This window comes from Leptonotus elevatus, chromosome 10, assembly GCF_054856555.1.
Source record: "Leptonotus elevatus isolate MCC_2025b chromosome 10, RoL_Lele_1.0, whole genome shotgun sequence".
Lineage (NCBI taxonomy): Eukaryota > Metazoa > Chordata > Actinopteri > Syngnathiformes > Syngnathidae > Leptonotus > Leptonotus elevatus.
The window spans coordinates 23,974,348-23,987,653 of record NC_141248.1 but is presented as its reverse complement, the minus strand read 5'-3'; the positions used below and the strand labels follow the sequence as shown (position 1 = coordinate 23,987,653).

General features: G+C 42.9%; 1 protein-coding gene across 3 annotated transcripts in view; it reads left to right on the top strand.

Moving 5' to 3' along the window:
• The window catches only part of mtss1 (MTSS I-BAR domain containing 1), a 36,144-nt gene extending 25,073 nt beyond the window's left edge, over positions 1–11,071 (top strand). Inside the window, exons 7-15 of one of the 3 annotated variants that reach the window (XM_086087345.1) lie at positions 3,016–3,173; positions 3,431–3,538; positions 5,233–5,330; positions 5,403–5,478; positions 5,651–5,827; positions 7,102–7,230; positions 7,356–7,506; positions 7,649–7,675; positions 8,738–11,071. In XM_086087345.1, coding sequence (XP_085943471.1) covers positions 3,016–3,173; positions 3,431–3,538; positions 5,233–5,330; positions 5,403–5,478; positions 5,651–5,827; positions 7,102–7,230; positions 7,356–7,506; positions 7,649–7,675; positions 8,738–9,669 — 1,856 coding nt within the window. In that variant the 3' untranslated portion in view covers positions 9,670–11,071. The remainder of the gene's footprint in view (positions 1–3,015; positions 3,174–3,430; positions 3,539–5,232; positions 5,331–5,402; positions 5,479–5,650; positions 5,828–7,101; positions 7,231–7,355; positions 7,507–7,648; positions 7,676–8,737) is intronic. The other 2 variants (XM_086087348.1, XM_086087346.1) reach the window with 2 other exon arrangements.
• The last annotated feature ends 2,235 nt before the right edge of the window (positions 11,072–13,306 follow it).

The following is a 13,306-nucleotide window of genomic DNA, read 5'->3' as shown; positions in this document are numbered from 1 at the left end:
ACAAAGTATTTGTACTTCATTACTTTCCACCAGCGCTCATCTCAACCTTGTTGTTCTTGTTTTTGCAGCACGTTTGCCGCTAAGCTCCATTTTGCATGTCAATTTCTTTCCCTTGCTGCCTCAGTTCAGTTCACTTCAGTTCATTCATGATAGGCTTGGGTGAAATATAATTACGGCTCGTTCCACGTTTCCGTGTGTGCGTGTGTGTGTGTGTGTGTGTGTGTGTGTGTGTTGACACGCTCTATCATTATGTGGTGTGCGACCACTTCAGATAGCGTCTCAAGTTGCTCGTAGCGAGTGGCAGATGATGGGAGGAGTCGAGGGAGCTTTTCAAGGTGGTGGTCACTGTGTACTTATATGCTTACTCGTGTCATCTTAAATGGAGTCAAATGAGAAAGTAAAAAACATTTATGTGCAAAGAATAACCCTGGGATGTCATTGACTTGTCGTGTTGTTTGCCGTTGTTTTGTTGAAGAGGGATATAAATCCCAAGGACAATTTCTTCTGACGGGGAGCGTGGAATTTAGCTAAACAAACGTTTTGCATTTAATTAAAGTTGGACCAAGCGCGTCGCCTCGAGTTTAGGGCACAGACCGTTTGAAAGAAGTGGATGGAACCCACAGCGGCGTCACCCGCTGGTTTGTGGGCTGCAAGGTCACCCCCCCCCCCCTTGTTCTCCACAGTGTTTTATTCTACTCCATAATGTACGTGTTGCTGCTCTCAGTCTCCTCATATGGAATAATGATCTTTTTTCCATGATCAAGAATGAAATACACGAGGCCGTCGTTTTCCCACAACGGCGATGAAGACAACACACTCATCCTGTCTGTTGGCATCTGAGGAGAAAAGAATGTCCCACATAGCTTTTTGTTATTGCTGTTAGTGAACGAATGTCATTTAAGGCCGCCCGAGGCTAGCAGTACCCCAGTGTGTGTGAATGTGTGTTCGCGTGTGTCAGGAATGCAGACGGACTGGTTTTTACGTCCAAAGAAAGTGCTTCCCATGAGCCTTGCAAGCATCGACTTTTCTTTTTTTTTGGGGGCTACTGTTGCTTTCTCTCGTCAAGTGCTGGAGGCTGTTTACACTCACTTTAATGACTTTTAGTTTAACCATGGAGACACTACATCTGCGTGTATGTTACTAATTCACGTTGCTTGTGATATCGTATATTACATCCAACACATCACTATTGCCTGCTACTAACGATTATTTTATTAATCTAAGTCATCTGTCAATTATTTTTTGGATGAGATGAATTTAAAAAAAATCCTTCTCTTTCTTAAAACATATATTATTTTAAATTGACAGTGCAGAAAAGGCACAAACATAAATGTAACTTGTCAGAAAAAGGGCAAAAATGTCGATTTTTCTTTTCCAAAGTAAAAGCAGATGTTTGCAAATGTCTTCGTTTGATTCAACGCTAAGATAGTCGGTCTACTTTCGAGGGGGGTTTACTGAATGTTGACGGGTAGAATTTGGGTAAAATTTAGGATTTGTACAGTTTTTAAGTTGAACAAGATCTGAAAACGATTCATTGATTATCGAAATAGTTGATTCGTTTCATAATTAATTAGTTGACAATTCATTGTTGCACCTCTATCTACTATTGGGCCATGTCCCATAGCTTTAGCATTGCGCAATACAGACGAATGGTGGCCACACAAACTATTGATACATATGACTATTTACACTTATTTTCACTATATATAATAAAATACCATGGGTGCACTCAATTTTGGGAGATACTGTAAATACATTTGTGGGTCCACCAGGCTCCACTGTACCCTAAATAGCAAAATGTTAGGGTTTTGGGGGGGTGGGGGTGGGGGGTTGTATCCGGAGTTACGTTTCTTCTGCGTTCACGTCGACTTATTGTTGCGGTTGTCGAGTCACAGCCGCACACTGTGCACGTGTGTGAGTATGTGCGTGCGTTTCCACGGCGGCCAGACGTCAGGCAGACTTGGCGGCGCAGCGACACTGAGCTTCTGTTTCGCTATGTGAAAACGATCCCACTGACCCCACGGTGCTCCCACCCGCAGACGGTGTTAAACAAAAATGTCTGCCGGTTTTGTGTGTGCATGCATGAAGTTGTTTGTTTTGCTGATGAAATTGTTGAAATGGCTGACAAATGGTGTGCACAATCCAAGGAATAAAGCAGCTTGCTTTTTTCTAAAGTCACCCCGGCGCTTATTTTATACTCAACTGGGGTCCCCGATTGTGTAATCGTATAGATCTGACATCCCTGCATGATTATATTTGAGGAGGAGTATGGGCAACGAGTATACGACTTTAACTACGGTTCTACGAGTCCCTGATGACCGCCAAAGCACTGATTGTTGTCAAACTTGCCAACGCATGTGTGAAGAGAGCATTCAGTGCTTGAAGCACCTCTGCCGAGATGAAATTGAACGTTTCTTTTTTTGTTGTCATGTTACTACTTTATCTTAGAAAATGTGACTTTTTTTCTTCTTCGTTAATGGGTGTTACCATTAAGAGGAGCTCATTGGAAAAAAACATTTGCATCACACCTTCCTGTTTGTTCTCACTCATCTGCGTAGTCTCTACAAATAGAGTAGTTTTTACTTTATTTGAGTTTTGCTACATGGGCGGTTAGCGTCTCTTCACACTTACATGACACGCCTTTGGCTGTACAGTAAATAAAGGCTTTAGAATGGTGCTCGTTTAATCCACTTTGCATGATTTCCTACGGGGATTCAAATGCGTTTCATTGAAATCAAACACAACTTTGAAGCCAAGCAATCAATACACAATTAAAAATATTAAAGGAAAATGTCAAGTCAAGTATGTGAGAAACAGCTGACAGTATTGTTTGTGTTTGTGTTTTACTGCCCCCTGTTGACAACTGTCTGACATGCGTGAGCCCTAAACTCTTTTCTTTCTTTTTTGTTTACTTACGACGCAATAAACATTCTGGTGTTTATTTGTAATCCTACCAATGTGAATATTTGAGCACGTATCAGTTAACACCACTCCGTCCGGTGTGTGCGCGTGTAGGGAAGGACGCAGTGCGCGGCCAGCTGGACAGCGCGCTGCAGGACGTCAATGTGCGCTACGCCGTCCTGGAGGAGACGGAGAAGAGGGCCGTGTGTCGGGCGCTCATAGAGGAGAGAGCGCGATACTGCACCTTTGTCACAATGCTGAAGCCAGTGCTGGTTAGTGTGTTTGTGTGTGTTTGTGTGTGTGTGTGTGTGTGTGTGTGTGTGTGTGTGTGTGTGTGTGTGTGTGTGTGTGTGTGTGTGTGTGTGTGTGTGTGTGTGTGTGTGTGTGTGTGTGTGTGTGTGTGTGTGTGTGTGTGTGTGTGTGTGTGTGTGTGTGTGTGTGTGTGTGTGTGTGTGTGTGTGTGTGTGTGTGCGTGTGTCACTGCTCATGGAAGTAGTACTAGTGTTAATGGTGGTCATGTCTCGTTTAGGACCACGAGATCAACATGCTGGGTGAGGTGACCCACCTGCAGACCATCCTGGAGGACCTCACCACGCTGACAGCCGAGCCCAACAAACTGCCACCGGCCAGCGAGCAGGTACGCGAACAACACTGCCACTTTCACTTCCTCCTTTTCTCCTCTGGCTGCATTTACACTGCAAGTTCAAGTGATCAGTTCCCTGTATGGTGAACACTTGCATATTTGTGCTTCGGCGTCTGCATATTTGCAAGGGATAGACCGATTATTGGCACTGATATTGGGCATTTTGGCAAGTATCGGTATTGGCCTCTTTCTTTTTTTTTATTTATCTGATGGCCGATAAAAGATAAATGTATCTGAACTTTTTGTTTTTGTTTGACATTAAAACTAGAAATGTGAAAAAAGACGTGAAAGTTTACGATATCAGGTATTTAAACATTTTGGAAGAAAAACTTTTAATATAGAAAACTATAGAGAGCTATGGTATTGTTTAAATTTCCATTTAACTTTTTAAGACGTACTGACAACCTTGGGAGCTCCCTGAACATTTTGTTAGAAATTTAAAAGGATATCTATTGTCTAAGATAAAAAAAATAAATAAAAAAAAAACACTTTACATTGTGAAAGGTCTGGAAAAATTTCAATAACATGCTTTAAAACATTACAACAAAGTCAAAAAAAAAATATTAAAAAAATGACGCCAATATTCAACCCCCCTTTTGACTGAAAAGGAATATCGGCTTCAAATATCGGTTATCGGTTATAATTGACATCCGTATTGGCCATGAAAAAAACATATTGGTCTATCTCAAAATTTGTATATTTGCACAATGCACATTTTGTTCTTTGGAACCTGGGCTAGCGACAAAGGAATAAACTTAGTACTTTGGTGCCATCTGGTGGAATATTTGGAGTTGCTGTTAGTAGTAGTTTAGAATTGAAATGTTTTTTAATGTGTTTTTGTGTTTGAGCTAACATAGTCCGCTAATTCATTAACCCATTAAGGCCGGGAGCGCGTGACCGCGCTTCTACCATTAAAGCGCAGGAGCGCTCCTGCGCTTTTCTCCCATTAAACCCGGGAGAGCGGATGTGTCATTTTGTTGTGTATTTGATCAATTTTTGGTCTCGCATCAGAATATGCACAATAGGGTGACGTGGGGCTCGTAGCATGTCCTGGAATTTTCTTCAAGCATTTATGGTTGACGCAGGTTCGCGGGAGTTAAGAAATAAATGACGCGATTGACGACTGCGCAGGAGGAATTCGAAAATCGATACGAGTCAACAGTGACATACTGTTAAGAAATATGTTTGTAGACAACGAGGATGTTGAAAATTTTGACGGCTTTGTAATGGAATGGACGACGAATAATTATTGCGCTCCAGTGTTGAAGGTAAATATATTTGGAGTTATACACCCGCAGATGCGGCATTTGTTTGTTGATTTAAAAAAAATATATATATATTGAAGGTTTATAACAATAGGTGTAACAGGTGTAATCTCTAAAATGTTTTTGGAATTATGTTTCTATCTGCTTCAGGAGCTGAGATATCGATATTTTTAATATTGTTGAATTTCCAGGAAAACTTAATTCAGCTAAGTATCTTTTATAGTTATACACCAAAGAACACCATATTATATTAATTCAAAACTCAAAACCACAAACCACCCCAGTGCTTTATATTCTCAAATGGCAAAATCTACAAACGTTAAACTACCAACCGACGTATTTTGCTCTTGTAGATCATTCAATATGTATTGGCTCTGCAGAGGCCTGATTTTGATCAGAAGTTGTTGTTGTTTTTCTCCCCAGGTGATTTTGGACCTCAAAGGTTCCGATTTCAGCTACACCTACCAGACACCACCGGCCTCTCCTAGCAACACGCTGTCCAGGAAAAGCAGCATCAGCAGGTGAGATTTGCTCTAACTTAATGTCACTTTACACCATTTTTTTTCAAGCTCATGAATCTTTTCTTTTATCAGCTACCAATCTGGGTCAGTGCGACACGTTCCTTCCTTGGACTCTATCAGCTGTGCTGTGGATGGCGTTCACATCCAGGTAACGTCTCGTACTCTAGCTGTATGTTGTGAATGCATATCAAATGAAGTCAACAGGACCACACCACACACGCGGGAGAATTCACGGCCTGTTCAATAGCACACACCCGAATGTTTGACTCAAATAAAAGGCCACACCCACAAAAAGGACTCGCTGCCTCTCCTGTGTGTAGCAGCGCTCCTCCCAGTATCTTCTGATCGGCTGCGACGAAAGCGGCCGCTCGCTCAGCGAAGGGAGCTCGCCCTCTCGCCCGCGCGGCCGGCAGAACAGCCGCGGTCGCTACGCTTACGCCGCCGGCCATCGGCTGGCGCCGGGCGGCCGCCGCGTCAGCCGCCGGGATACGACCACCGTGAGACGCGCTAAGTTCCTCCGTTTTTGTGTGTTTGGTGCATTGTGGTAGCTGTCCACTTTCATCGCATCGCCCTCAGTGTGTGTGTTGCCGTTGAGTTACTCGTGCTTGCGCATATCATTCGTTCTTTTCAGTTGCAGTTGGTAGTCAAATTATTATTGTTTTTTACTATTTTTGGTTTATTAACTCATTCAAACCCCAAAACGTATTATGTTTTTAAACGCAGCTTTGATGCAGCTTCTGACATGAAGAGGTCGCTTAACGCAATGGTATTTATTACAAAAAAACGCCCAGCAGGTAGCAGCAGAGTATACGAGATCAGCCAGGGCCATTTTGCAACAAGCTCTTTTTGCCAGTGTTTTCAACAGGTTTCTGAATAATGATGAAATATTCCAATGCTAATTGCTGCAAAATGGAAACTGATTGAAATACTCTTCTTTTTCCTGATGAAAGAAGAGACTCTAATCTATCTTTTAGTAGGTTCCATGTTTGTATGTATAGCAATAGAACACAATATTCTCTGGGCCTTGCAAATTTAGTTAACATCCAGTAAAACAGCCGGGAGCGAAGGGGGTGACTTCAGTGAGTGAGTTAATCTGATACACAAAAAATGGAAAATGTACTATTTACTTTTAAGCAGGAAATACTGTAATTAGTAGACCAATTAATTGGCCAATTTTAGTCCTTTGCAAATAATTTTTCACATTAACATATTACAACACAAGTCAGACAATGACATTCAACTCAGTTAAAAAAAATATATATATTTTTTCCCTCTGTTTTAAGGTCATATACTAAAGAAAAACGGTCCACAAAAAAGTTTATTCATTAATCCTCTGATTAATGTTCTCGGAATTTCACTCTGGTGAATATCTGAATCGGTATTGGTCTCAAAAAAGTCCTTTTTGATCGCTCCTTAGTAATTAATGTTTGGTAGCCTGCTACATTTTACCCCAACTGCCGCAGACAACCAACTGAATATGCAAATCAAATTCAGTCTTACGAGCTGATCTCAGACAAAAATTTGAAATCTGGTATTTCTTGTTTTTGTGTTAAATAAAAAAAAGACTATTTGTGACTTTATCATTTTTTGATTTGTTCAGTTGAAAATGAATTGATACCCGGATTCCACGCAACCATGCCACCAGCATTAGCGACACTGAAATGCGTCCAAGCCATTGTCATCCATTTTGGGTTGTGCTCCCACGCTGCATTTTGGCATCTTTGCACATGTTTTTGCACTCAGCAGTTCTTCAAAATGATGTTGTTGACAGGATGCAATGGGCTCCACCAATCAGATGGCTTCTGCGGGCTTGGGCGGCGAAAACGGCCTCCTGGCGCCCCCGTACACTGCCTACACGCAGCATGGCGAGAGGGTCCGCGCCATGTCTGCGTCTGGCAAGGTAGTTCATGCACACACAAATACACACACTGTAGCTGTGCCTCAGCTCAATGCGCATCTGAGTCGGGTTGAGAACCGGCAAGTCATCCGAGGTTAAAGTCGTTCTCTCGTTTTTTTCCCCGTCAGTCGTGTTCGGCCCGTGATCAGCTGGCCTTGACTTTGGGCGCGTTGACGGCGGACGCGCCTCGCAGCAGCCGCGACTCGCTGCACTGCTCCAGCGGTTACAGCACGCAGACCACCACGCCGTCCTGCTCCGAGGACACCATCCACACGCACGGTAAGTGTCGCACCCACGCGCGCGCGCGCTCGGCTCAACCGCCCTCGCCACCGTCTTGAGCATTTCTGTCCATCCGTCTGTCCGTCATCTCGGTCCTGTGTTGTTTCTCTGCTTAAAAAAAAACTCCTTCCTTCTCTTCCAGCTGTAAAGCGAGAACCTCCCCTCTATGGTAGGTCTCTGTCTGACTGTCTGTTTTCCCTTTCACGCTTCCTCATCCTTTACGTCACCTTCACGTCAATTAGTGTCATGTCACGCTTGTGTTTCTGTTTGCTTGCATTTCAAATCACGTTGAAATGAATGGAAATGCCATGAATCCATTCCAGCCTTAATCTTACCTCTTTTTAAAAGCTATAACGTGTCACTAGTGTACTTTCTGTAGAATTTGTGTGTCGGATGTAAGCCTTTAAGGGGCAGGGCTAGTCTGTGTGTGTGTGTGTGAGCATCTGAGCATGAGTCGCGGCCAACAGCAGCTCCTTGTTTACATTTTGTGTTAGTGTGTTTGTTTGCATCGGCCACGGTTGCTCTCTTTGCCCTAATCTTAACCCATTCACTGCCTTTGACAAGTATACTTGTCAGTTACATTTTTCCTCAATGGTGCTAGACGAGGGAGAATCTGATTATGCTCCACTGTAAATGTCAAACTTAGAAACAACTTAACTGATGTTTCGGTTTTGCAGCAATTAGCATTAGAATATAGCTAAGTTTCATCATTATTCACAAATCTGTTTATAACACTGGGGAAAGGAGCTTTTTGCAACATGGCCCTGGTTGATCTCTTATACTCTGCTGCCACCTGTTGGCCGTTTTTGTGATAACTACTATTGCTTTAAGCATTCTCTTCATTTCAGAGGCTGCATCAAAAAGTCTTCTGTATGCTCTAACATTAAAAAAAAAAAAAAAAACGTACAAAATACGTTTTTGGGACACTGGTAACATTTAAAATAGAACTTGTAAGTTTTGGGGAGCAAATGAGATACGGTTACCAAAATCTGGCATCATTTAGAAGGGAAAATGTTTGCATTTTAGCATTTCACCCACTTTTAAAAAGCTTCCGATGTTTTTTTAAAATGCATGCATTTTGGCATTTAAGTCACTTTTTTGAAACTTTTTACAAGTTTGCAAACAAATTTCAAAATAAGCTAAAAGTGTTTTATGGCTAGTCTGAAAAGTTTGTAAATGTGCAACAAAAGTGCACTGACGTCACTCACGTGAGTCTTGTCTCCTCTTCCAGTGGACTACGAGTCCATTTCCCTCCACGGGGACAGCGACTCCATCTCCCTGCACCACCTGTCGCACGGCGGCGGCAGCCAGTCGGACTTCGACAAGTCGTCCACCATCCCAAGGAACTCGGACCTGGGCTTCCAGTACCGCATGTTTGCCCAATCCAAACGCCCCGCCTCCACCGTCAGCCTGCTGGCCGAGACGGAGCTGACGGGCGGCTCGCACACGGCCACCATCCGCCGCAAGCCCTCCACCAAGCCGGCGTACCGCCGGGGCACCATCAGCGGAGGGGTGCCCATCCCCATCTGCACGCCGCAGGTCCCGGTGGGGGCGAGCACCCCGGGGAGCAACGAGAATGTGTTCATCGGGACCTCCGGAGGAGGGCTAGGTTACAATAAACACTTCACTTCCACGCAGAGTCTAAGCGGCCTGCCGCCATCCTCCTCGACCTCCTCATCGTCCTCCTCGTACTCGCCGTATTACCAGCTGGTGCCCGGTCACATGCCCATTCCGGTGCCTGTGCCCACCGTTCCACCAGAGGGCGGCATTGCCAAGCAGCAACAGCTAAACCACCAGGTGCAAATGCAGTACTTTCACCACGATCAGCAGCTTCAGAAACAGAAGCGGCCCCAGAACCAGATCCAGAACCAGATCCAGAACCAGATCCAACCCCAGTTCCAACCCCAGTTCCAAAACCAGCAGAACAAACAGAAGCTCTTCCACCAGCCGAGGGCGCAGGCTTCCCATGCCCAGCGAGAGGATTCCTTCCCGGGCTACGCGAGTCAGGAGCAGCCCCCTCCGCTCTCCAGCCTGGACCAAGACCACAACGTCGAGAGAGGGGACAAGGACATGCTGCACCAGATCAGGAGCGTAAAGCTCAAAAGGACCCTGACCAATGATCGCTCGGCCCCTCTGCTCCCCCCATCGGCCAATCACAATTGAGACGCTGGTTGTCTTTGATTTGTGCGCCTTTTCCTGTTTTCCAAAAACGTTTTTGCCTTTTTGTTTCGTGTATCGGTTCACATTTTTGACCGTGAATTATGAAGCTTGTCGGGTTGCCAACAAGTGGAAAATTCATAGTACATTTCTGGAATGTTGTATGTAAAAAAATTAAAAAAAATCCACAAGGAATTAAGATGGGGAATTTAGATCCCCTTGCCCACATGTGAGGGCATCAGAGTACCTTAATTGCTGTTTTATTTTATTTTATTTTTAAAGTTACTGTCGAGTTAGTAACTTTTATTTTGGCTTGCATACAAACAAAAAAAAAAAAGTTTGAAGTTCCATTATGCAATGCCAACCTTCAATTTTCATTTTGTTGAATTTAAATGGAAAGTCCAAATTTGCCTGGAAATTGTTGCAATTTCTCTGCCCTATTAGTTCGCGAGGAGTCACTTCCTGCATCCAGGATTTCTTGTGGCCTGTGTGTGTGCTAGATGCGCATTTCCCCAGACTCCCGATCAGGTAGGGTTTCTTAGATAATCGTGATGCATGGCGCTTAGGCCAATTTTACTTTTTTTTTTTTAATTATTTCCATGCCGATCTTTATGACTAGCATTCAATGTTGACTGAAGCTGATGACTGCGAATAAGTTTGAGGAAATGGAGCTGAGTTAGCAGTTTTAGGGTTGAACAGAATCCTCAGAGTTGAGCTGTTTGTTGTGTTTATTTTTTTAAGTGTGCTTTTTTTATTGGTTGATGTCATAGCGGGGCTATGAGGAGAACAAGCTCAAAAATGTTCCCGTTGCTGTTTTGATTTTGGCCAGATGATGGCGCTCTTAGCTTTCGGGATCTAATTCAGGGTTAGGGAAGCTTTTATTCAGTCCACACTCAAATCGATTGTAACAATTCTACAAAAAGTTCCTCTGAGGCGTTTTATGGGCTGGATTGAATACTCTGGGTTGCATTTCTTTTGTATGTACAACAAAAGTCAACTTTTTTGTGCCTCTTTTATGCCGTACAGTTTAGTTGACTTGACTCAAAAGACTTTGTTGGACGTTGTTGAAGTTTTCGGTTTGTGGTCAGGCTCGTTAGCGTCCACGGTTGCCATGGTTACAGTTCAGCTGGTGTTTTTTCATGCTGTCTGGTTGTACAAATTCCCGTTCAAATAGCTGTACACGCATATTGTTCATATTTTTCTGCATCGGCCACGTCGGTCGGGTATGACGCTGACGTCTTATTTTTGTAGAAGATGCTTAAAATTGTGTCGGAACGTCCCGGCGAGGACGCCAACCAACAGAATGTACTTTGATCTTTGTTGTTTTCTTCTTCCCCTCCAATGCTGTCAATCATCATCATCATCATCATCATCATAATTATATTGACAGTGGTCGTCAAAAAACGTCTGCTTGTTGTCCTCTTTCAAACATCATTTGTCACAATTTATATTTTGGTGCTTGTTCTTTCTGCCGTGCATCGGGGATGGGCTTTATTATTGATCAATTAGAAAATAATTCAGGCAAGATGGAGGCCGCCGCTTGTGTTTGCTATCCAAGGAACTCCAACATGATATCAGCTAGCTCGATATGGTGCTGCTGTGTGTGTATATATATATGTATATGTATATATATATATATATATATATACAAAAATAATGAATTAACGGCCCATTAATGTAGTGGGTCCATTTGGCCCCTTTAAAAAAAAAAAAAAAAGAATTATCAACACACAAAATACTTGTAAATCATTCTTAAAAAAACAAAAACGTAAATCACATCTTAATGTACAAGAAAAAAATAATATTTGTATTAAATGTAATGACTTGGTGGAAATGATTGTATTTTACAATATTTAAAAAAAAAATTGTGAACAAAGGAGTTAGAGGGGGATACTCTACCTTACTTAAATTTAACACATTTTTTAAAATGAAAAACAACCCCCCCCCCCCCCCCAAAAAAAATTTATGAATTACTCTCCTAATGCCGAGTTGAATTGGGGGGGGGGGGGGGGGGGTCTGCTCAACCACAATTGAAAAAGTGCAAATCAAGTATAAAACAATTAAAAGCTACAAAAAAACTACATTAAAAACTCAAATCGTAAAATGTTCCCTGATAATAATAAAAAAAATATATTTTTTTTAATGATCAAACTTAATTTTAATGAATGCTTTTTCCAACATTAAACAAATGAATTACACAAAAAGCCCTCAGTATTGACAGTCTCATTTTTTTTTTTATTGATGATTAACATGGATGGGGTCACACTGACATGAACATTTGAATCAAACAGAAGAGGAAAGTTCACTCATTGATTGTTGATTCCCCCCAAGGTCAATCAGGGGCTTTCATTATGAAGTCGAACCCCCTCCCTGTGCTATCACTGTTTGGCCACATGTGCTTCTCAACCAGCAGGTAAATGAACAAACTCTCCTACCTGAATTTGCCACCCGATGAAACGAGATGAAATTTATTTCTCTCCCTTGCATCATTATCAGCTGTCCCTAATGTTGTGACCTTTTTATAGACTGCTCCGAGGCGTGTCTGCTTTGTGAACAATAACAACAATGACAACAGGTGGAGTGACTCACTTTTGCTTTTCTTCCACACCGACGCACCTCTTCGGTCTCAGGTAACACACACACGTGCACACTGACTCATCTTAAGCCCGGTTCTGTCTACTCCCCCTTAAAATAGCATCCAATCATCTCTAATGGACGTTGTCATGCAGTCCACATCTTGTATAATCACTTCACGGCATTACATTTGCCCTTTCATCTTATTGTTTTCAAAATGTCACCAAAAGTCAAAAGCCTGAAATCATGTCATCATCCCGTCTCAATTTACTCTCAAACGGACTTGCTTTAAATTTGACATGTTGGCCTATTCAGATGAAAACAAAGCTTTTATTCTGTTGTATGAAAGGCAAAAGATCAGTACAGTGTGGATTTGAAATTGAACGGATGCAAAATGTAGATTTGAAATTTGATGCTGTTCTCATCCAAATAAGTTGAACGGCGTTTTCTCTTCAATCGTGTCTGAAGCAAATGAAAAGCATGCTCAATCGGGTTCAGGTCAGGTGATTTGACCTTTGGAATTAACGGAAAAGACGGTGCTATGGACGAGGCACGGGCGCCGTAAAGTCAAAACGACGTAGAACGTGTACGATGTAACTCGAACTATGGAATATGTCATCCGTTACTTTTATACTAAATCTGTATAAATACCGCAAATAGACTTTATAAACAGCCGATGTAGTGTAACCACCTCAATTGTAACTTGTAGGCCACACGTGGTGGGCCAGATTGGGACCCAGGGCCTCGAGTTGGACACGTTTCCGGCCCTGTTATGGAGCCAAAGTGATCTCACTCACAGACACACAAACACACTCATGCATATTGGGATTGTAAGTCACCAGCTGGCCCAGATCGGACCCGTGACTCAGCGGCCACGTCACGGTGACTGTGCACAAATCTGGCCGGCCAGGCGCTCGTTGCAGCCAGATTGCACCAGCCGAGCATGCCCGCTTGCACCAGTAGGGGGCGCAGCACACCGTCACATCACTCAGGAGAAGTGGGACAACTCTTGAACCTTTACAATCCACACTTGAGTTTGTTCACATTAGAAAGTATTCATAGAAATTCA